At 34.6% G+C, this 19425-nt stretch overlaps 6 protein-coding genes across 7 annotated transcripts; 2 read left to right on the top strand and 4 right to left on the bottom strand.

Annotated features, from left to right (window-relative positions):
* The first annotated feature begins 845 nt into the window (after window positions 1–845).
* Window positions 846–4751, top strand: LOC111276156 (replication factor C subunit 3-like). The gene is made up of 11 exons (XM_022861957.2): window positions 846–1321; window positions 1479–1589; window positions 1674–1706; window positions 1935–2127; window positions 2212–2390; window positions 2491–2627; window positions 2944–3039; window positions 3592–3661; window positions 3737–3814; window positions 3910–4012; window positions 4173–4751. The coding sequence occupies exons 1-11, from the start codon at window positions 1124–1126 to the stop codon at window positions 4259–4261; spliced, it is 1287 nt and encodes a 428-aa protein (XP_022717692.2). The 5' UTR covers window positions 846–1123; the 3' UTR covers window positions 4262–4751.
* Window positions 4625–5816, bottom strand: LOC111276183 (RING-H2 finger protein ATL29-like). The gene is given in 2 exon segments (XM_022861977.2): window positions 4625–4770; window positions 4773–5816. Coding segments are annotated over 2 exon segments (957 nt in total). The 5' UTR covers window positions 5622–5816; the 3' UTR covers window positions 4625–4662.
* Window positions 5817–6185: 369 nt separating this feature from the next.
* On the bottom strand, window positions 6186–9025 carry LOC111276166 (Zinc finger (CCCH-type) family protein). 2 transcript variants are annotated; one of them, XM_022861964.2, is made up of 2 exons: window positions 7530–9025; window positions 6186–6744 (listed from the first exon to the last, which is right to left on the bottom strand). In XM_022861964.2, exons 1-2 carry the CDS (start codon window positions 8335–8337, stop codon window positions 6461–6463), a joined length of 1092 nt encoding a protein of 363 aa, XP_022717699.2. In that variant the 5' UTR covers window positions 8338–9025; the 3' UTR covers window positions 6186–6460. The 2 variants fall into 2 exon arrangements, with proteins under 2 accessions (XP_022717699.2, XP_022717706.2); XM_022861971.2 differs by having other exon boundaries at window positions 6566–6826; window positions 7530–8471.
* A 1467-nt stretch (window positions 9026–10492) lies between these two features.
* Window positions 10493–12777, bottom strand: LOC111286261 (cinnamoyl-CoA reductase 1-like). Its single transcript, XM_022876154.2, has 5 exons — window positions 12617–12777; window positions 12363–12511; window positions 11776–11961; window positions 11280–11614; window positions 10493–10923 (listed from the first exon to the last, which is right to left on the bottom strand). The coding sequence occupies exons 1-5, from the start codon at window positions 12741–12743 to the stop codon at window positions 10791–10793; spliced, it is 930 nt and encodes a 309-aa protein (XP_022731889.2). The 5' UTR covers window positions 12744–12777; the 3' UTR covers window positions 10493–10790.
* An 86-nt stretch (window positions 12778–12863) lies between these two features.
* On the top strand, window positions 12864–16401 carry LOC111288580 (uncharacterized). Its single transcript, XM_089746781.1, has 4 exons — window positions 12864–13001; window positions 13702–13891; window positions 14126–14211; window positions 14318–16401. The coding sequence occupies exons 1-4, from the start codon at window positions 12864–12866 to the stop codon at window positions 14444–14446; spliced, it is 543 nt and encodes a 180-aa protein (XP_089602907.1). The 3' UTR covers window positions 14447–16401.
* LOC111276147 (putative membrane protein At4g09580) lies at window positions 16330–18963 on the bottom strand. Its single transcript, XM_022861952.2, has 4 exons — window positions 18524–18963; window positions 17205–17475; window positions 16953–17123; window positions 16330–16809 (listed from the first exon to the last, which is right to left on the bottom strand). Exons 1-4 carry the CDS (start codon window positions 18709–18711, stop codon window positions 16690–16692), a joined length of 750 nt encoding a protein of 249 aa, XP_022717687.2. The 5' UTR covers window positions 18712–18963; the 3' UTR covers window positions 16330–16689.
* Between the last annotated feature and the right edge of the window lie 462 nt (window positions 18964–19425).

Genomic DNA, 19425 nt, shown 5'->3' with positions numbered 1-19425 from the left:
ACGATGTCGTTTTGCAAGGTTATAAAAGGCTAAAACCCAATATTCCTTCATGTTTTTCTTCTTTCCTCTCTCTTTTCTCCCATTTTCTCTCCCATCTCTCTAGAACAAAAACCAAGAATCCGATTGAATTTTCACTGGATTCTAGAAAATCACGTCGAAATTTGGAAAAACATGTCGAAAAATCCAAGTTTCACCAGAAAAGTCACCGAAAAATTGATTGGATTCTAAAAAATTTTCAAAAATTTTTCAAAAAAAACCCAAAAAATTCAAAAAAAAATCCTAAACTGCTTCCATGATTGCTACTAACACCTTTGAGTTTTTTCTTTTTTCTTTTGTTTTTTTCTTTCTTTCTTTTTCCTGTGTTCCTTTCTACATGTTTCAACATCTATTTATAAGGATTGATCAGAAAAATTTCTAATCAATCCCAAATGGATGGAATTAGGATTCAAACTTTGAATCCAATCGTAACTCTGTCAGCCTCAAATTCACGTCCAAATTCACTCTTACCACTTTTTTTTTATTATTTTTAATTAATCTAATCATTATCTCTTAATTAATCAAGAAAAGATAAAATCAATCAAATAATAATAATAATAATAATAATTTAATTAATAATTTAACAGTAAATAATAAAATAAATAATAAACGAAAAATACAAATAAAAACAAAATAAAAAAAATGGTCCATTTTTCATTTGGATCAAGCCCAATTGATCCAAACTTAAACTAAATTGGATGTCTATAATTTATACTATCATTTAGATACGTGTGTACTTCAGGAAAATGACAAAGAAAAACATTCCCCCATTCACTAGAAGCTCTGTCCTGGTTCGTGTCATAGGCTTCATAGCTTTTTTCTCCATATTCTCTTTGTTATCACCACGCTTCGATCGCTCCGTCCAATGCTTTTCTCAAGGAGTTTTAAAAACAGCCACTCGATACAGAACACTATAGCTGCTAACGAAGGATTGGATCACATCTTTGTCCACTCCCTATTACCTTGCACGTTCAATTTAAGATGATGTTACACCTTCAATTTAGCAGGAAGTGCTTCAAAGCTGGTGGATTGCATTGATTAAGGAAAAAAACTAAGCATAGGTTGTTCCTTGATAGCAAAAGCAAAGATGGATACGAAGAAGATTGATTCAGGTTCATTGAAAGAAGTGTTTTTACAAACAGAAAAGCCGGAGGAGGCCAGACAGTCTCAAGACTTAGTTGCCAAGGAAGATAATCCCAAAAAGCAGCACGAATTCACTTGGGCAGAGAAATATCAACCTAAGGCTTTGAAGCACTTCATCTGCCACAGAGAAATAGCTGAAAAGGTTGAAACTGTAGTAAAACTGTATATATAGCATACAGACACCTAGACAGAATCATTGGAGCCCTGCTAAACCACCGAACTGCGTGATTGATCTTTGATGCTGAGATAAGATGTATAGGAATTCTAATAATAGTTGCTTCATATTGACAAATTTGCAGGTGACAGCTGGAGATGTTAATCATTTTGTAATTGAAGGACTCCCAGGAATAGGGAAGAGAACAATGGCTCTAGCACTGCTTAGAGAACATTTTGGAGTGGACATCTTAGAGGTACTCTTACAGAACTCGATTAAAATGTTTGGTTTGCATTCAATAGAAGGATTCTAGTGTTGATTGCTTATCTTTGTTTAACAGACAAGGGAGGAAGTCCTAGCTTTGGATTTGGAGGTGAGCTTTGGACAATTAGTTTCATCATTTTGTGACTGTATTTCCCCCCACCATTTAATCTAAAGATCCAACACTCTCTTTCAACCGTCGAATGGCCCCTTGTTCTCAATTATAACCAAAGTTGCCACTAGTTGTTTTACTTCTTTCTGAATTTCCTTGTTACAACATTTGCTGCATAATTCTCAATTTCATTCCACATATTAAATATTATTTTGTGCTTGATGTTAGAGTGAACATAAAAGAGGGCCAACATCAAGCATTCAGATAAGAGTACAAGCATCCGCTAAACACATAGAGGTCAACCTTTCTGAACCAGAAAAGAGAGAATATGCAACAGAGGTGGCCTTGTTAGTAATCAAGGAAACACAGAATGCTTTAACAAAGAAACCATCCTTGCAGCACAATCTTGTAAATGCCAAAGGTGCAGCTTGTGTATTTTGTTTTGCCCTGAACATGAAGCAATTATAGAGGTTTATAAAGCTAATACCCAAACCTGTATCTGCAGCTATTGTTTTCTACCAGGCAGAAAAAATATCGAAGAATGCTCAACCCCAAATCCTAAAGTTCTTAGAGAATTCTGAGGGTCAGTATAAAGTTATATTCTGCTGCTCCGAAATCTGTAAGCTTCAAATCCTCAAGCCTGTCTGCAGAGTTATCCATCTTGCTCCACCTCCAAACAAGGAGGTAAGTTCTCTTTCTCTCACCAAGCTGACTATTTTGATTTTTGAAGGTTTGGCACCATCTCTTTAGTGAGTCCTTCGCTTTACCATAATCTACCCCGCAGATTGTTGGAGTCTTGAACTTCATTGCTAAACAAGAAGATATTGAATTGCCTCATGCATTGGCCCAAACTATAGCAGAGAATTCCAAGCACTGCCTCCGGCAAGCCATTCGTTCGTTCGAGGCCACATGGCTTGCGGAGTAAGTGATACAAATTGCGGCATCACACCGTAGTCTGAAATGATGGAACTGCATTATTCTATAAAAAAGAAGTAGCTCTAAGGATTTATTCCTTTCAGATTGCCTTAAAATGGTGAAAGAGCCCCTAACCATGATGATTTTTCACTCTGATTTCTCTGCTTGAATTTTGAAGCAAATTCAGTCTGTCAACTATAATATTTTCTCCTTTTGACCATTGCAACATACAATGAATGGTGTTGAAGTCTGTAAACTATCTATTATTCTTCTTATTCTTCTAGCTAATTTTGCGCATAACTTGGCGATCATGTATTTACAGTTACCCTTTTAAAGAAGGCCAATCAATTCTGACTGGCTGGGAAGATGAGCTTGCAATAATGGCCAAAAGTATCATTGAAGAACAAAGCCTAAACGTGTGAGTAGTTTACTGCCATTTTCTACTATTTAGCAATGCAACCTACGATTGAGCTGCAGCAAGGGCCCCTTGTATTCTCCACATTGAAAATTGACCAGGTTAATAGAAACTTTTCATTAACAGTTTGTGTTGCACACTTGATAAATCAACCTGACACAAATTAACATTAAAGCATCCCACATCCCCGACAGGTAAAATAAAACAGATATTCTCATTAACACCAATATTAGTAAGTATGCTACCCTTCAAGCTGGTTCTAACAATTAGAAAAGCAGACATTAGCATCTCAGTGGTGGAATGACATAACCATAGAACTTCCAGTGCTTTTGGAATGCCTTACTAGCAGTCAGGTAGACAGTTAAATCAAGTTACATTCCCATCAACGCCAATGGGATCCTTGTTTTGGCCTTAACAAAGCTACCTCTATTTCGTGTGAGCTTTAAAAGTATGAAAGGTTTGCTGTTATTAAGTTGCAATATTCATAATTATTTCACCATAGATGCATCTCTATATCTTGCATATTTATTTACTTCTGTAGCTTTTATACTGCAGGTTGTTTCTTGCTAGAAAAAAGATTATAAATTTAATGGAACACCATATCTGTCGAGAATTCGTTCTAAGTGTAAGATCTCTTTGTCCTGCATTTATGGGCTATTTAGACTTTGCAGTCCAAATCAATATGTTTCTCTTTCTTCAGACTCTAGTAGCAGAGCTGAAAAAGCATGTTCCAGACAGCCAAACCCAGTTGGATGTAGAAAGTCTATACCAGCAAATTGTAAGTGTAAACTAAAATTTTGGCATTGTCATTTATTTTGTTATCCTGTAAAATATTTGTTTTCTGACACCCTCTTATGCATATTATGGTCAAAGCCTATTGAAGATTTTTGGGGAGATAGAAAGTTAAGCTACGAAGGCGAAGTATTAGGCAGCAGAATGAGAAAATGTTATCGAATTTCTTTTGCAGCAATAGAAGGTAAACAACAGATTTACTTCTTACTTATCGTAAGCGAATCATAATATATGCTAATATACCCCGTGTTATCATTTAAAATACAATACATATCCCTGTAAAGCATATAATGCCTTCTGTTGATCCCCTTGAAATTTAATTATTAGCTTTTTCCTGTTAGTAGAATTTGTAGCAAAGTTCATGAGCTACTACAAACACCAAAAGAGTACAGTTTGTATCAAGCCTGACTGGTGCAACTCATCAAAGCAATAGTTGCAGAAATCTAGCCCTTGCTGAACATGTTGGCTTGTTGCGGCAAGGTATCACTCATCAGACATTGCTTGATAAAAAGGAAATACAGATAACAAAGCCTGCAACTTCATTCTTCGTCTTCCAGAACATAAAGAAGCAAAGTCATGAAGAGCTCAAGCAAATAACTGGAAGATATGAGTCTGAATTCTGTAGATTATAAATAAATAAACAAACGAAAACTAGAGCATGTGAAGTCAAATATGGACCACCGATTCCAGTTAAAGTTTGTGATTGAATAATCCTGCTTATTTCAGTTCTCTCGACACAAATTATAAGTTCATGGAATGTTGAATAAGTCCTGTAAGTATAAAGAAACATGAGAACTGAGAAAGGTTGTTGTAACATAATGCTTGTAATAAATTCTACTCAGAATTTCCTAAGATAAAGTAAAAAATGAGCTTTTGTGCGAATAAAAGAGAAAAGAAAGTCCTACAAACTTGTACTTTATCAATGTCTACTAGGCATGTGTCCCTGATGGTTTAACAGAACCTTCGTTCCTGTAGTCCGAGGGGCTTGCAAAATCACCAAACGCAATACAACTTCCTGCAGAGTTATGTCCCCTTACAATTTTTATTTTGACATGGTCAAGCAATCTCAGAGTATATTTATCCTCCTCTTCTCTAGTTCTAGATATGGAGTGCCCGGTTGAATGTGACCTTGAAAATCTTTGTACCTTGTGACTTTTCCTATGATGTTGTTCTCTTGAATTTGAAGAGGCTTGTGCTTCATCTTCGACCCCACCAGCTTTCTCAATGTTATCTTCTTTAATGTCAATGCAAACAGCATCTTGTAGTGAGCTTTGGTTTGCTCCAATTTCATGCATGGAATTGCTATGAACAAGTATCGGGGACTTCTCCAATGATTTCCTAGGCTCATCTAGCTCCCCACGACAAACTGGACATGTTTTATGTGATTCAAGCCAAAGATCAACGCATTCTTTATGGAAAACATGGCAACAAATTGTCAAAAGTCGAAGCATATCATCATCGCTGAACTCTCCTAAGCAAATAGCACATTCTAGGCCATACTTTTCACGACGAAACTCTTTGACGGTGGAATAATAGAATGTTGGGAAAGCTTGTATTAGTTCAGGATCAAGGCCATTACTCATATCTGCACCTGCTGAGGCAGCTACAGGACCCGAAGGATTACGCCGCTGATTCCAGATACTAACAAGATTTTCCAGGATACACCTACAAAAGTATACTGTGAAAAAACCAAGGAAGAACAAAACAAGGAAAATTACAGTTATAATTATAGGTATTGGCGGGGTGTAGTTCGATGAGGAGGGTGCTTCGGCATAACTAGAATATGGCGACATTGAATAAAGAGGGCAGCAGTGGCCGGAGTTAAGATCGTTCCGGCCTTGTATTTTTGCATTGATGAGAGAAAATGAGATTTCTTTTTTTTGTTTGTTGGTTAGATTTTTCTTTGCTGGTCATGCAGCGGAAGAGAAAAACAAGGCGGTATGTCAATGTGTTTAAGAAAGAGTGGTAAGCTTAATTTGGAAAGCTGATGCTTGGTAACCATTATATTTATGGCTATTGAACGAGTCCTTTGTGAGAAGGATCTGGAGAATTGTCTGAATAATATTAGCCATTTCTCTGTTTACCATTGTTGCTGACCAATGACATTTTTCCAACCACACCATGGTAAACTACAAAATCTTGGTTTTGGTTGTGGATAGTCTGGTTGAAGCTAAACCCTAAACCCTAATTAATAGAGGAGGCATGAATTAATTATAGTAAATTAGAAGGTAGTGGTCTTTAAATCTCCATAAACAATCTGGCTAATCTTGATCAAATGAACAAAAGTAAAGGCCTGCCAAATTCAGCTTAAAATTTTGGCTTGTACATGATTAAACCAAGACTTCCGGAGAGAGAACTAAGAACAAAAATGATAACTTTAACAAAGTGGTATAATTTTCTTTTCAGTTTTCAGATTAAAAAGGGTCATCTAATAACTTACAGCAATTGATAACAAGGACAAATTCTACAGCCAGTCATACAAGCGTCATATTTCCAGCCAGTATAAGCTGAGGGTCCATGACCCTACCGTCCTAGGAATATATCTAAACTATTCACTTTCCCAGCCAGAATTTCAGCACTCATCTCTTCTTTCTGTTTTTTTTTTTTTCCTCAGTACTTGAAAGAACAGAGTTTATTCAATGTCATCAATCCAGTCACCGTATATCAGACTGATTTTATCTGGACCCTTCCATTTCTGAAGAGTTCTTTGTCCTGGTCTCTGGAGTACAATAGATGTCCTCTGTGAAGGAACTCCAAGATGATAAACATCTGAAAGTGGAACTGAAGGGACTGATGCAGCTGCAGTATCAGCAGGAGTTTTTGAAGGCACTCCTCCCCCTTGCTTTGTGTCAGAAGGGGTAGCAGAAGAATCCTTAGTTTCTACATCCACAAGGCCCCCTCCATATCGGTGTAATTCTGTAGTAACAATAAATATTCATCCTTATCACACCAAAAACAAAAGCAAAGGAGACGAATACAACTCCCCATGTAAAGCTTGCTGCCATCAAAATAATTATATATAATATATGCTGAAGCATAGAAGATACTCATGACTAGCTGAAAAACCATCTATCCGTTTATTACTGAAAAAACAACAAAAACATATATCTTGCATCATCCATCAGGTTAGCTACTCATCAATGGAGCACTAGCTTTGAGCCAATTTAAAAGTAAAAGTGAGATGAAAGTTCTCAAATTTCAAAGGCATGATGATAACAACATGGTTCTCAATCGTCCAAAATAATAGAAGAGATAAAGGGTACAAGCACACGCACAGCAAGTTCATGGTTCTCACTTAACAAGTGCATACTACCATGATAACGGTTCCACTTTGAGCTTACAACTGCCTGATAGTCATTAGTAAATTGGATGGTTGCGGTAAGGGAAAAAACTTAAATATCACTGGTTGTTTAATTAGAATTCTAGCCACTTAAAGGAGTTAGCTACACAGAAGCATATCCAGCAACCAGACAATCCCAGCATACTAATAGGAATTGCACAAATACGGTAAAATTTCTTGAATTGGAGCTTTTCAGTTAATAAAAACTCTTTCAACAAATTAATCATGCAAATTCTAGTCTTTTAACTAAATAACCAACAGAAATAAAGAACAATTGAAAACCATAAGTACTTTCCATAATCAAGATAAAAAAGAGACAAAAAAAAGTAAATTGGTTAACCAATCAATCAATAAATCATACCAGCAACTCCATGAGCAAAATGACACTTATTTCCAAATGGGCAGTACCCAGTAAGTTCCCACTTATTACAAATCCTTGTCTTCCAATTAGACGGCTTTGCATTCGATCCATTCCCATTACCACCAACACCACCGCCGCTACCACCACCACCACCACCACCTCCTCCTCCTCCCGTGCCACCACCATATCCTCCAGGCCCCAAACTTATAGCTACACTCTCTCGATTCTTCGACTGCTCATCGTGCAAAAACGTGCAGCTATCACCATAAGGACACCCTTCCTCCGTATAAAACTTCTTGCAATGCCTTCCCTTATATGACCTCTGTGTTTCCCCCGTAAAACTGGAAGACCCCAAAGAAGGAATCTGATATTCCTCTCTTGGCTCTGACAAAATCCCTTTCTCTTCTTCATGAGCAGCAACTATTTCTTGCCAATTAGGAGGTGGTCGTCGAAGCTCTTCAATGCTATGAGCAAAATTACAGTTTGTAATGTAAGGGCAAGTGCCAGCCCTGAACTTGCAACAAAGCTTGGTCTTAAAAAACATTTTACCTATGGCTTTGGACCTGGAATTTAATTCCTGGGAATTTCTTGATTTCTTGTTTGGTGGCTGTTCGGAATTGGACCGTGATTGAGGATGTCTTTGGTCGTAGCTAGAGTTCGAAGGTGTGTCGCTGGAGGTTTCTTGGTTGTTCCAAACACGGTAATCTTCTTCTGTTGCCCAAACTGAGGGGTCAGTCGAATTTGGAACCCAATTATCAGGTCCATTTGTCGGAATTACATGAACTACATTTTCTCTACTGTAATCCATGTTGCTTTCTAAAAGGGGTGACCAAAAGGGGAATTTTTTTAACAAAACCCTAATTTTAGTAAGAAAACATGAAGAAGGAGATATACCCAGAAGATTAAATTACATGAATTGGATAAAACTGAAGTTAAAGAGTGAGATTTTACTGATTTGAGAAATGGGTATCTGATCACACATCCAAAGAAACTAAATTTGACATAAAAGTTTCAGCTTTTCTGAAGGAAGACAACAAGAAGAAGAAAGAAAACAGCTACAACGGATCAAATAAAGATAGAAATAAAGGAAAACAGAAGTTAGTTCAAAGATTTTGAGTTAGATCTACAACCTTAAAATATCACAAGATAATCAAACAAAAAGTCAAGGCGTATATATTTATTAAGGATAATGAAAGTGGAAAAATAGAAATACATTTTTATATTTGTAATGAAATGCTGATGCTAAGATTTAGAGATAGGTTTTGTTTAGAGAACATAAAGAGAAGGAATCAACAAAGCACAAAAGAAGAATTTTCAACACCTTTTTTTTTTTCCTGGAAAAGAGTGAAAAATGGTTAAACTCTCCACAAGCAGACAAGTTGAGAGACGTCGACTGGTAAAGCACCACGAGTATGTACCAAAACAAAAACCATGCGTAAACTTGTCGTGTATATATCTTGTTTTGTCCGTTTCTGCTTTTCGTATTTTCTTCAGACAACAAAAAAAGTGACATTCATTGTACTCTATAAGCTACGGGTTTAAATAATATATTAATATTATTAAATGATTCAGATTTTAAATAAAATTTAAATTGGATACAATTATTATCTAATCGAAATAATTAAATTTATTAAATGAATTGAGTTTAGATATTTTAATATTTAATTTAAATAATTTATAAATTTAATTTAATTTTTAAATTTTAATATATTTTTATTATTTAATTAAAAAACTATCATTTTATATTTATACATATATATATTAATTCAAATTTAAATTTAAACATATAATCAAATTTAAAATTAAATATAAAAATTAAATTTATTTTTTATTAAATGAATTTAATCAAATAAATTCAAATAACTTAATTTTTATCCCAAATCAAATTTAAATTTAAATTTAAATTTAAATTTTCAAATCAAATTTCAAACAACAAATTTTAAATTAAATTTAAATTCAAACTTTTTACTATATTAATTTGAATTGACTCGATGATATCCTTACATTAAACTAATAAGTAACCTTTTGTAGTTCTGTAATTTTTTTCTATTTTTAAAAATTTTTATAATAATAGAAAAACTTCTTTTACATCTTTTAAAATTTAAGAAATATTTATGAAACACAAATACTAACTTCTGGTAACAAATAAACAAACGGATTAGTACACTAATAATCATGTTTACAAATTTCATAAGTGAATTTATGTAATTGTAACTTGTAAGTGTTCATGTAGTGGATTCAATAATTTAATTTCTTGATTTTAATAAAATAGGTAATAATTTGATGTTCTGACAAAAAAAAATTAATAATTTGATGTCGATTTTTCCTATTACTAGTTGAAGGAATATTCTCATAAAATAAACATGTGTTCTTTATCTTGAAGCTAGAACTGTTCACTTGCAAAATATGATTTTTTTTTTATTTTTTTTATTTTTTTTTTTTACGTTTGAGCATTGGTTTAATGAGAAAGAACTGAATGAAATTGTTATACGCTAGCATTGTTTTCATCATTTAAATCATGTTATATAATTATATTATTAAAAAAATCTATCATTTATAACATATAACAAGAATGAATTAATTGAAATAAATATTAATTATTTTAATTATCACACCTAATGTAAATGATTGACTTTTTTTAATAACATGATTACATGATATAATTTAAATGAAAATTATATACATTAACATGATATAATTATTTTATATAATTTTTTTATACGTAAATTTAAAATTTAAAATTTAGCACGATTGATTATATTCTTATATTATTTATTTCTTTTTAACATTTCTAAGAACATTTTCCTTTTAAAAATAAAAAACCTTCTATCAAAGAGAAAAAGACATGAATAAAATTGTAACATCAACAAAGATTTGATTGTCAACGTGTAAAAGGAAAACCAATCTACATGATAATACTAAAAATGTTAATTTTAAATTGAAATATTAATGTAAAATTTAAATTAAGGAAAAGGAAAGACTTTGATAAAACTTTAAAAAATGATATCACAATTAAAAGGGCACCCATTAACTAAAATTCCAACTTCATTTTGGATGAACTCAAGCAATAACAATATGAAGTTGAATTTAACATTAATTCAACTGAAAATTGTAAAAACAATTTGCAAATTACATCAATTAGGATGAACAATAAAATATTATCTAGGGTTTGGGTGGAGGATGAACAATAAAATATTATTTAGGGTTTGGGTGGAGGACTATGGAAAGAAAGATTGCATGCTTTTGTTTATGATCATCAGCCTAAATCTCAATTGTAGATGGAGAGTTCTGTGACCAATCCTCCAAAGCTCCTCCACTTTCAAAATCCTCCATTAACTTATTCAACTTCTTGTTGCTTAACCTTTGTTGTATGATCGTGTTAGCTTCTTCGTCGCTGTTAAAATCCAAAAAAAAAAAAAATAATAATAATAATAAATAATCTTAAAGTTTTCAACACACTCTAGTAATATTTATGTAAAGCTAAACAATGCCATCTCTATCATGAGCTAAAAAATATATAAAATTTGATAATTCTAAATACAATATAATAATATGATACAAAAAATATAAAAATGACAGTTTAAAATTTTAATAAAAATAATATATGAATTTGATAAAAATTAAAAAAAATATTTTATGTTTAATATATTTATATAAATTATGACATGATAATTTTTATATTTTATATTTATTTAACATAAAATTGTTAAAAATTATTTTTATTATTATTTCTTTTTCGAAAGCACTAACCTTTGAGGTGGGGAAGGTGTAGAAGGCGAAACCAAACGGGCGAGTTGAATAGCATCTTCATGGCGATTAATTACGTGATTGAAGCATAAATATCGACCGTAGGATGAAACATCTTGGAAGACGCAGATGTGAGCATCAACCAAGAAATTAAGATCGACGGTCACGAAAGTCCCATACTCGTACATCTCCGCCGCTCCTTTCAAGTAAGGGTGGGTGATAGAAAGATTGGGCCCCATCAACAATCCACCGTTGATTGACACCATGTTAATGCCCCTATCCATTGCCAACGCCCATGCTGTCTTCTCCGCAACCGTCTTTGACAGGGCATGCCATAACTGGTTTTTTCCATTTCATTTTTATTTATAATAATAATAAATCAAAGTCAAATTAAATTTTATGGGAAATTAATGCAATATTTATTCATAATATAATTACAAAACCTTCAAATCTTCAATCTATGGAGAAGTAAAATATATATATGATCATGCATAGGCACCTTGAGTTTGCGACAGAAATTGACATCGCTCCAATGTCTTTCATCCAGATCGGGTTGAGGATTGTTGTCTCCCCAAACAACAGCGGTGGCGGAGGATGTGAAGACCACCTTGTCAATTGTATCCGTCTGAGCACATGCCTCTATCACATTGTGTGCTGCTCTTACCTCCTCTTCTGCCATGAATTCCTGCCATCATCAGCCACTTTCTCAATTTCCCAAGCACTTGACAACCATTTGTACGTATTCAAATTGTCAATTATTAAGTATCCGAATATCCCATCCCAAACGCAACGTAGAGTCGAGGATGAACCCTACTTCTACTCTTCCAGGACCATTCAAAGTTCATGAATTTATAGTACAAATTAAATGTCTTCAATAAGAAAAAGTGTTTGTTTGGCCAAAAGGAAAGTTAAGGAGAAAATATTAATTGCGTGCAGGATCACATGTTTCTCTAATCAATTAACTTTCTAGCTATGAAAATCATCGAGAAACTACCTAGAAAAGTCAAACAAGCGATAAAAAGTTGTAGATATCAACCGAAACATGTATGATTATGTGTTCATAGTTGAAATCAAAGTGCAACTTACATCATAGGTAGGCTGGTCTTCTGGAGGCTCAAAGGCGTAAAACAAACCAGAACAACCTTTCAGGGCATCGGTTATGCTCTGATAGTCAAAAGGGTCTGCATGGAAAATCTTAAGCTTCTTGTTTTCACCCCCATTAAATTTCAAATCACCTATATGACCATGAAACACTACAATTAATTAGTTAATTACCAAGGATTGCCAAGGGGAAAGAGAAAAAGGAAAAAACAAAGAAAAGCTGGTGGGCATATAATCACCATGGCCTTGAACTGCAGCATGGACAGTGTAGCCTATTTGCAGCAACCGCTCAACCAGGTTCGAGCCAAGGCGACCGGAGGCGTCCATCACGCAAACTTTCTCGTGATGAAAAGAAGCCGGTGCCATTTTTCTTGGAGAGTAGAAGCTCCGGGGTAGAGCTAGCTGAAGTGGTGAGTTTGTTGAGTATATAAATAAAGAAGAAGGGGTTGGCTTGGCCTAGCATTCAAAGGGCGTGGGAGAGTAGATATGGGTGGGAGTAGTTGTTGTTGGGGGCGGAGGGAGAGAGACTGGAAGATGGGTTTTGCATTTGTCTTCCTTCCCTTTCAACGATGTGAATATAATTTGTGCATGAAAAGAGGGTTTGGTGGAAGAGTGGATGCACGTGTGTGTCACAATCTGCCTCACGATAGAAACCTACCATACTTTGGCTACTATACACGGGGCGGAAAGATTTAAATCAAATTTTGTAAGTGAATTACGTAAATTTTTTAATTATAATTGATAAATTGATAAATTTAGTTATATAAATTAATATATATTTAGATAAATACTTTTAATAAAAATATTGATATAATTTTTATCATTAAATAAATATTAACCGAATTTGAATTATAAATAATATTTTTAATAATTTTTTATATACTATTAATTTTTAAATTAAATTTTATCAATCAATTGATTTAATTTTTTTTTAATTTTTATTAAATTATTATTTTATAAACTTCACTTATAAAATTTTATAAAAATTTTCACCATAAAAAGTCAACTGACATGTAATTTTTGCCTTTAATTAAGGGTTTCTTATTAAGTGATATGAAAAAAATTGAATCTAACATCGTTTGATAAATAAATATTAGTTCATAAAAAAAAAAGAAATTGTTCTTAAATTTTAAAGAATTTCGTATCATTTCAAATAATAATAATAATAATAACATTTTGGGAGGATTTAGTTAAATTTTAAAAATAATCTTCAAGTAATTTATATTGTCAGCATAAATAAAAAGAAAATAATCACACTTTATCTTTCTTTCACGTTGGGCCTAGGCCTAACTGACAACAATCTGCTTCAGACCTTCAGCCCTAGCCTAATCTTGGGCCTAATGTCGTAGCCGAACACTTCACTTCACCGCCTCCGACCGAAGAATTGAAGGAAAGATTATGGAAGCTTAAAGAAATAGCAGAGAGGGAAGAGTATCAAAAGCTTGTTAAAGTCATCGCGCTGAAGAAGGATTTCAATGAACCTTTCTCTACTTATAAGGATCAACTTGGCTTTGGTTAGTACTTAGTTCAAGTAGTATGTTTGTTTCGTTATCTCAAGATCTTTCCTCGTAGTTACTGTGACACTCCAGTCTTATGGCGGGATGATCAGAGTATCTCCTATCATATATAAGTAAACACTTAAATCCAATATTTAATTAAACTATGAGATTTTCGAACCAAAACGGATAACATTTTATAAGTTGGGTACGGATTTTCTAAGTTACTTTCACTAATTATACTTGAAACAGGTTTACATGTTGCGCTGACAATGTTTGCTGGGTATTTGGTTGGATATTTTGCATTCAAAGCATTGTTTAACCACAGTCCTATCATGGTACTTTCAAACTATCATTCTCAAATTTACAAGTAGTTATGTCTTGGGTGCCTTAGTTTAGATTATTTAATGCTGAATTTGGTGGTGCTGTACTTTCTATTCGCAGAATGCTGCTGGAGATATTCTTGGATTGGTTTTCGGCATGCTGCTTGAAACACTTTTGTTCGTTATTAGAAGTTCGGATCCTGGCCTTAAATCACCCTCCTCAACTTCGAGATTGAAGAAAAATCAATAGGTTAGCAGCTATGAAGAGGTTGGTTGTTTTTCCTTTCTTAATTCCTATATTTCATGATAAATCTCTCTGAGTAGATGAGTTGTAGAATGTAGATGTTATCACCTTGTAATCGAAGGGCATGTTATTAGATGTTCCCTTGTCATGAACACATTATATCTCTTTCCAAATGTGAAGGTTTTGTAAGATTGATTTTTAATTTTGGTGAATAACTCTTGATTAATTCTGTTCAAATTAATGAGAAAAAAAATAAAACCATCTTTAATGATGTTGAAATTTAAAATTTTTGAATTGGCTTCGTACTGTGATTGACATCTATATCAGTTTTGAAATAATTCATTCTCTTTAAGTGTAATATTTCATGAAGAATCATAGTAACTCCCAAAACGAATGGTTATAAGGACTTGTGGCTAGCTAAGACTTGATTATTGTAGTGCTGGAGTGACCCAAATCCCAGGTGGATAACAGGATAACTTAGACTGAAGCTGGTAAGATAGAAACCAATAGTTGAGCTTTGCAAATTGAACTCACCCGTGTTATATCCTGTGTCCTTGTAACAGTAATCAGCATGAATACAGTCATCCATGAAAAATATAAGTGGTTCCTTTGAATGCCTCCTACGTTCAACTCAGAGATTGAGAGACTGATTCACCCAAACTTGCTAATGGAATCCATTTCTTCACATTGAAATCTAAACTGTATATTTCGAACAATCTGGTGCAAGTGTGATCTTTCTTGCAGCCCACAGGTACTAATTCCCATGATTCGACAAGGTAGCTATCTTCAGTAGAGTACTGCTTGTTCTGCGTGGACTGACCACAAACTCTGTCATCCCCGGAGAAGGGGCAGTGAGGTCACAGGCTAAGATTTTTCTAGTTTCATGCAAGCCATAAAGCTGTCCTTGGTGATATATGGCATCAGGAAAACCATTACACTATTTGCCAATTGAATCTGTAGATTTTATGGAGCCCCAGATTGTGCCTCCTAGTTTGACCACCTATGCAAGAATCCCATGGCAGACGAGAACCTGTCACGACTCATTTGGAGTATGGCAATCGGAAGCAGTGACTCTTTTTTTGGGAGCAGTGACTCTTTTTTTTTGTGTGCTAGTAATATAAATGTTGGTAAAAGAATACTAGGTGCAAAGAAATTGTACATGGACCATTGTACATGGATTTTTTTTTCTCCAAATCTGCTATTGGAAAACCTTTTTGGTAACCCTAAATATTTGATTAAATGTGTTTGCAAGTTTATCAATTTTATGGCGTCTTGACTGGGCTTATAAAAGGCTTTCAGGTTTATTTTTAAAGGACAGGCTTTTTGCTTAACAATGAGCCAAGTTGTCTAAGAGACTAAGCCCATGTTAGAGCTACTATTCATGGGTTAGAAACTTGTTCGTTTGGACCATACTAAAGAAGATGCACTACAATTATTGTCTTTCCCTACTAAAATGTAGTTCTAGCCTTCTAGGGTAGTCAATTCAATCTCAATCTTCCTCTCCATGTCTCGATAATGGGAAAGAAGAAATCCAATGAACCAGAAACGCTGGCTGGACACGACACCGTCTCACCTCAATCTGATTTCTTCAAAACCATCTTCGGCGACTTTTCGGCGCAAAATGCTGCCGTTTCTTCCCTTTTCTCTGATAGCAATCCCTTCAAAAGAAACCCCTAGAATTCTTTGAATACCCTGAAAATTTTTGAATTGGAATTAAAGCTGAGGGATCTCATGTCCCGAGTTGACTTGTGCATAAAGCAAATGAAGCCTGCCATTTTCTCATGATTTTATTATTGTTATTAAAGGCATTACATTGAGGGATGGTCCATTTTATTTTTTCTTAGCCACAATTGAGTTGTAAAATTTAATTCTGAGACCACAACAAACACTGAGAAAGATGTTTGATGCAATAAAACTTCTACAAAGGTTACAGATTCTGAGGACTGTTCTTGGCAATAAAATTGAAACTGAAAGAAATAACAGCCTTACCCCAACTTTTCTCATGTTCCTCTCCCTATACAAACTCAACCTGAGAAAGAGTTAAAGCAAATACAATGCCAGGCAAAGAATTTGATCACTAAATCATCTTCAATATCAGCACGACCAGTCTGAATTCCATTAACCAGAGAAACAGCAGCAGCACATTGCATTTATTTGATGCTAGTCTGAACAGAAGTTCTGGCAACCCAAATGGCTACGGGAGATTAAAACCCCACGTACAAGCAAGCTCATCCAGTTAAAGGCTTTGATTAGGTCTTGCTCATGAGCGTAGGTGTGATGGAGACAACCCCTATAAGGAAAAGAGTTGCAATTGAGTTGAAGTCATAAAGATCCCCTACCGACTGTAACTCTCCAAGAGCTATCCCTGCCTGTAGAAGAAACAGACAAGCGCACGGTATTAAAGTATGAAGAATGGCATTTAAGAGGTTTTAACTGCCGTATCAACCAAAGAGAGAATAGGCTAGCTTATGCTTAACATGCGAGCTTTACATGGAAGTGAGAAGTAAAATACCCTAACAGTTATGTAAGCAGCAGGAATGAGCCCAATGAAAGTTGCCATGAAGAAAATATGGTAAGGCACATCGACAATAGGTGAAGCAACATTAATGAATGTATTTGGTAAAGTTGGAGTAAGCCTTAGGAAAAGCATATAGTTCAACAGTCGCTTCCTTCTTTGTGCTACCTGCAACCACAAAGTTAAAACTTATTCCACTTTTTAGCTCAACGTAAGCAAAGATGGGTTCGATAAGGAATTGAAAATCACCTGGGCTTGGAAGAAGTTCAGCTTTTCAGGCCAAAGGGCAAAAACAAGGGGCCGGCCAATCAATTTTGACAGGAAATAGCAAGAAGAAGCACCAGCGGTGGCAGTGAACACAACAAGAGCAACACCTTTCAAGACCCCAAACAGGGCTCCAGCAAGCAATGACATGAAAACAGTTCCCGGAATCATAAAAGTTTGCATGAAAATGTAGACTACACAATACCCCACCAAGACTTGCATGGTGTAGTCACTTGTGTAGATTTCAAGGTGATCTCTACATGATACATTGAACAAAAAGAAATCAACAGATAGCAAAGGAACACAACGAACACCCCAAAGAACAGATTATACAAAGTTTATCAAGTCAACGATTCATAAGAAAAAATCTTCAATTTTGAACCCAGAAGCAGAAAGGATCACTGCATACTAATTCATTGTATATCTCTCAAACCAAATGCTCTTTTTCACCAACAGAAAATATAACACGTGAGAGGTAACATCTGAAACTTTTTAAGAACTAAAAGAAGGGAAAAGAAAAGTGGAACTCATCCTCACATAATTTGAATCAAACTTAATCTGAATCACCAATCACGGCTCCATAAGAAACAGGCATCTTAAGGACAGGCCAAGCAACATAAAAAATCTGATTCTATTAGCACTAATCAACAAAATCTCTAGGGCCCTCCTAGTTACCAAGGACTTGACCACAAAAGTTCTATTCTGAAAACTTATTGCAGTTATCCTTCTCACCTATCCATCCAGAACCAATCTATTCCAGCCAGACTTATCCACTTCTTAGTTTCTCTAGATCTCAAGGCTCGTCTTTTTTTTTTTTTTTTTGTTGAGAAAAAAACGGTCTTTTCTATAGAACCCTTGAACAGAAACTCATTGATTTTAATAAGCTGATATACAATGCAATCTATCCAAAATCACACCATTTTTCATTACCACCAAAGAAATCCATTCATTTATTGCCTCAAATTCATCATAACAAAAACAAAAAGAGCTACATTGGCTTGAAACAAGACCGATCCCACAACTTGTTAAATTACAGGGAAAATAAAACATACAGGAATCAATGATAAAAGAGAAATAAAAAAACCGACTCAGCGGATTGCGTGCAATCTGAAATAACGCCTTAGCCACAAAAACAAAAAATTTCCCGCAAAAAAAAAAAATCCAAAAATGACAACTTTTTTTTTATATACTTTCAATCACAAACAAAACACAGGCAAGTAACAGATTTAAATTTCCCATTTTTCAGAAAAAAAAAAGAAAAGAAAGTTAATTTTTTTTCCAAATTAACTTGAGAGCCAACAAACCTGAGGATTTGAAGATCTTCAAGGCTCCTTGGTAATTTGAGGAAGCTATAATCTGATGCAGGCATGGTTAAATAAACGCCGGTAAGCCCCAGAACAAATCCCATCACCACCGTCGAAGCTACAGTCACCTCCCAAAAGCTCAAAGGAAAACTGGGTTTGGATTCCTTTATCTCTTCTCTCCCTTCCATTTCTCCCTTTCCGTTTCAATTTCCCTTCCCTTTCTCTTCTCTCTCTTGCTCTTTTTGAGCCTTTTCCCCTTCAGACAAACACAGGGAAGAAATTCTAAGGGAGAGAAGATAAATTGCCTTTTGGACACTTCTTCCCCTACCTCGCCCCTCCCTCTCTCTCTCTTTCTTCTTTATGAGAGAAAGAGAGCGAGAGAAAGAATATTCCCCGGTCAGAGACCTAAATCCCAAAACGTTAAAGAAACCAGCGCCGTCGGTCGTCAGCTTCTCTTTTTTCTTTTTTATTTTAAATATTTTTGTCGTTTCGTACTTTTGTCCATGTGGATTTATTATACATTTTACCACTTTATTTTATGATAGATTAAAATACTTGCTTAAGCCTACGCATATTTACAATGCGAATGAAATAAATAATTAATTAAATTAAATTATTATAGTAATCAACGTCCCAAATAAAAACTATAACAAAGGATTAATTAATAATATAAAAAATGGTAAGAAAATATACAGATTGTGACACGTAGGCCACGACAAGCATGTGCAAATAGGGGAAACGACAGAAACATAGAGAGACAATCATTGCCTTACGTCAACCAAACCGAGGCATACCGCACGTGCTTTTCCCCGATGTTGCTCCATGCATGACCCAATTCTACCTCTCTCTTTAGTTTTCTATTTTTTTCAAAATTACCTATCTGCCCTTTAGGCCACTCCAAT

Source organism: Durio zibethinus, chromosome 17 (genome assembly GCF_047325235.1).
Source record: "Durio zibethinus cultivar Kanyao isolate XHJ-2024 chromosome 17, ASM4732523v1, whole genome shotgun sequence".
Taxonomy (NCBI): Eukaryota; Viridiplantae; Streptophyta; class Magnoliopsida; order Malvales; family Malvaceae; genus Durio; species Durio zibethinus.
This window is presented reverse-complemented; position numbering and strand designations above follow the sequence as displayed.

Coding starts and splice junctions, on each gene's coding strand:
- LOC111276166 (XM_022861964.2), bottom strand. CDS start 8,337: ATGGATTACAGTAGAGAAAATGTAGTTCATGTAATTCCGACAAATGGA. Junction 6,745..7,529: donor TTTTGCTCATGGAGTTGCTG/GTATGATTTATT, acceptor TTGTTACTACAG/AATTACACCGATATGGAGGG.
- LOC111286261 (XM_022876154.2), bottom strand. CDS start 12,743: ATGGCACCGGCTTCTTTTCATCACGAGAAAGTTTGCGTGATGGACGCC. Junction 11,962..12,362: donor AAGACCAGCCTACCTATGAT/GTAAGTTGCACT, acceptor TGATGATGGCAG/GAATTCATGGCAGAAGAGGA. Junction 10,924..11,279: donor ACACCTTCCCCACCTCAAAG/GTTAGTGCTTTC, acceptor GGATTTTAACAG/CGACGAAGAAGCTAACACGA.
- LOC111276147 (XM_022861952.2), bottom strand. CDS start 18,711: ATGGAAGGGAGAGAAGAGATAAAGGAATCCAAACCCAGTTTTCCTTTG. Junction 17,124..17,204: donor TGAACTTCTTCCAAGCCCAG/GTGATTTTCAAT, acceptor TTGTGGTTGCAG/GTAGCACAAAGAAGGAAGCG. Junction 16,810..16,952: donor CTGCTTACATAACTGTTAGG/GTATTTTACTTC, acceptor TTTCTTCTACAG/GCAGGGATAGCTCTTGGAGA.
- LOC111288580 (XM_089746781.1), top strand. CDS start 12,864: ATGGGTGGGAGTAGTTGTTGTTGGGGGCGGAGGGAGAGAGACTGGAAG. Junction 13,892..14,125: donor TAAGGATCAACTTGGCTTTG/GTTAGTACTTAG, acceptor TACTTGAAACAG/GTTTACATGTTGCGCTGACA. Junction 14,212..14,317: donor TTAACCACAGTCCTATCATG/GTACTTTCAAAC, acceptor TTCTATTCGCAG/AATGCTGCTGGAGATATTCT.
- LOC111276156 (XM_022861957.2), top strand. CDS start 1,124: ATGGATACGAAGAAGATTGATTCAGGTTCATTGAAAGAAGTGTTTTTA. Junction 1,707..1,934: donor TCCTAGCTTTGGATTTGGAG/GTGAGCTTTGGA, acceptor GCTTGATGTTAG/AGTGAACATAAAAGAGGGCC. Junction 4,013..4,172: donor TTCTTTTGCAGCAATAGAAG/GTAAACAACAGA, acceptor TCCTGTTAGTAG/AATTTGTAGCAAAGTTCATG.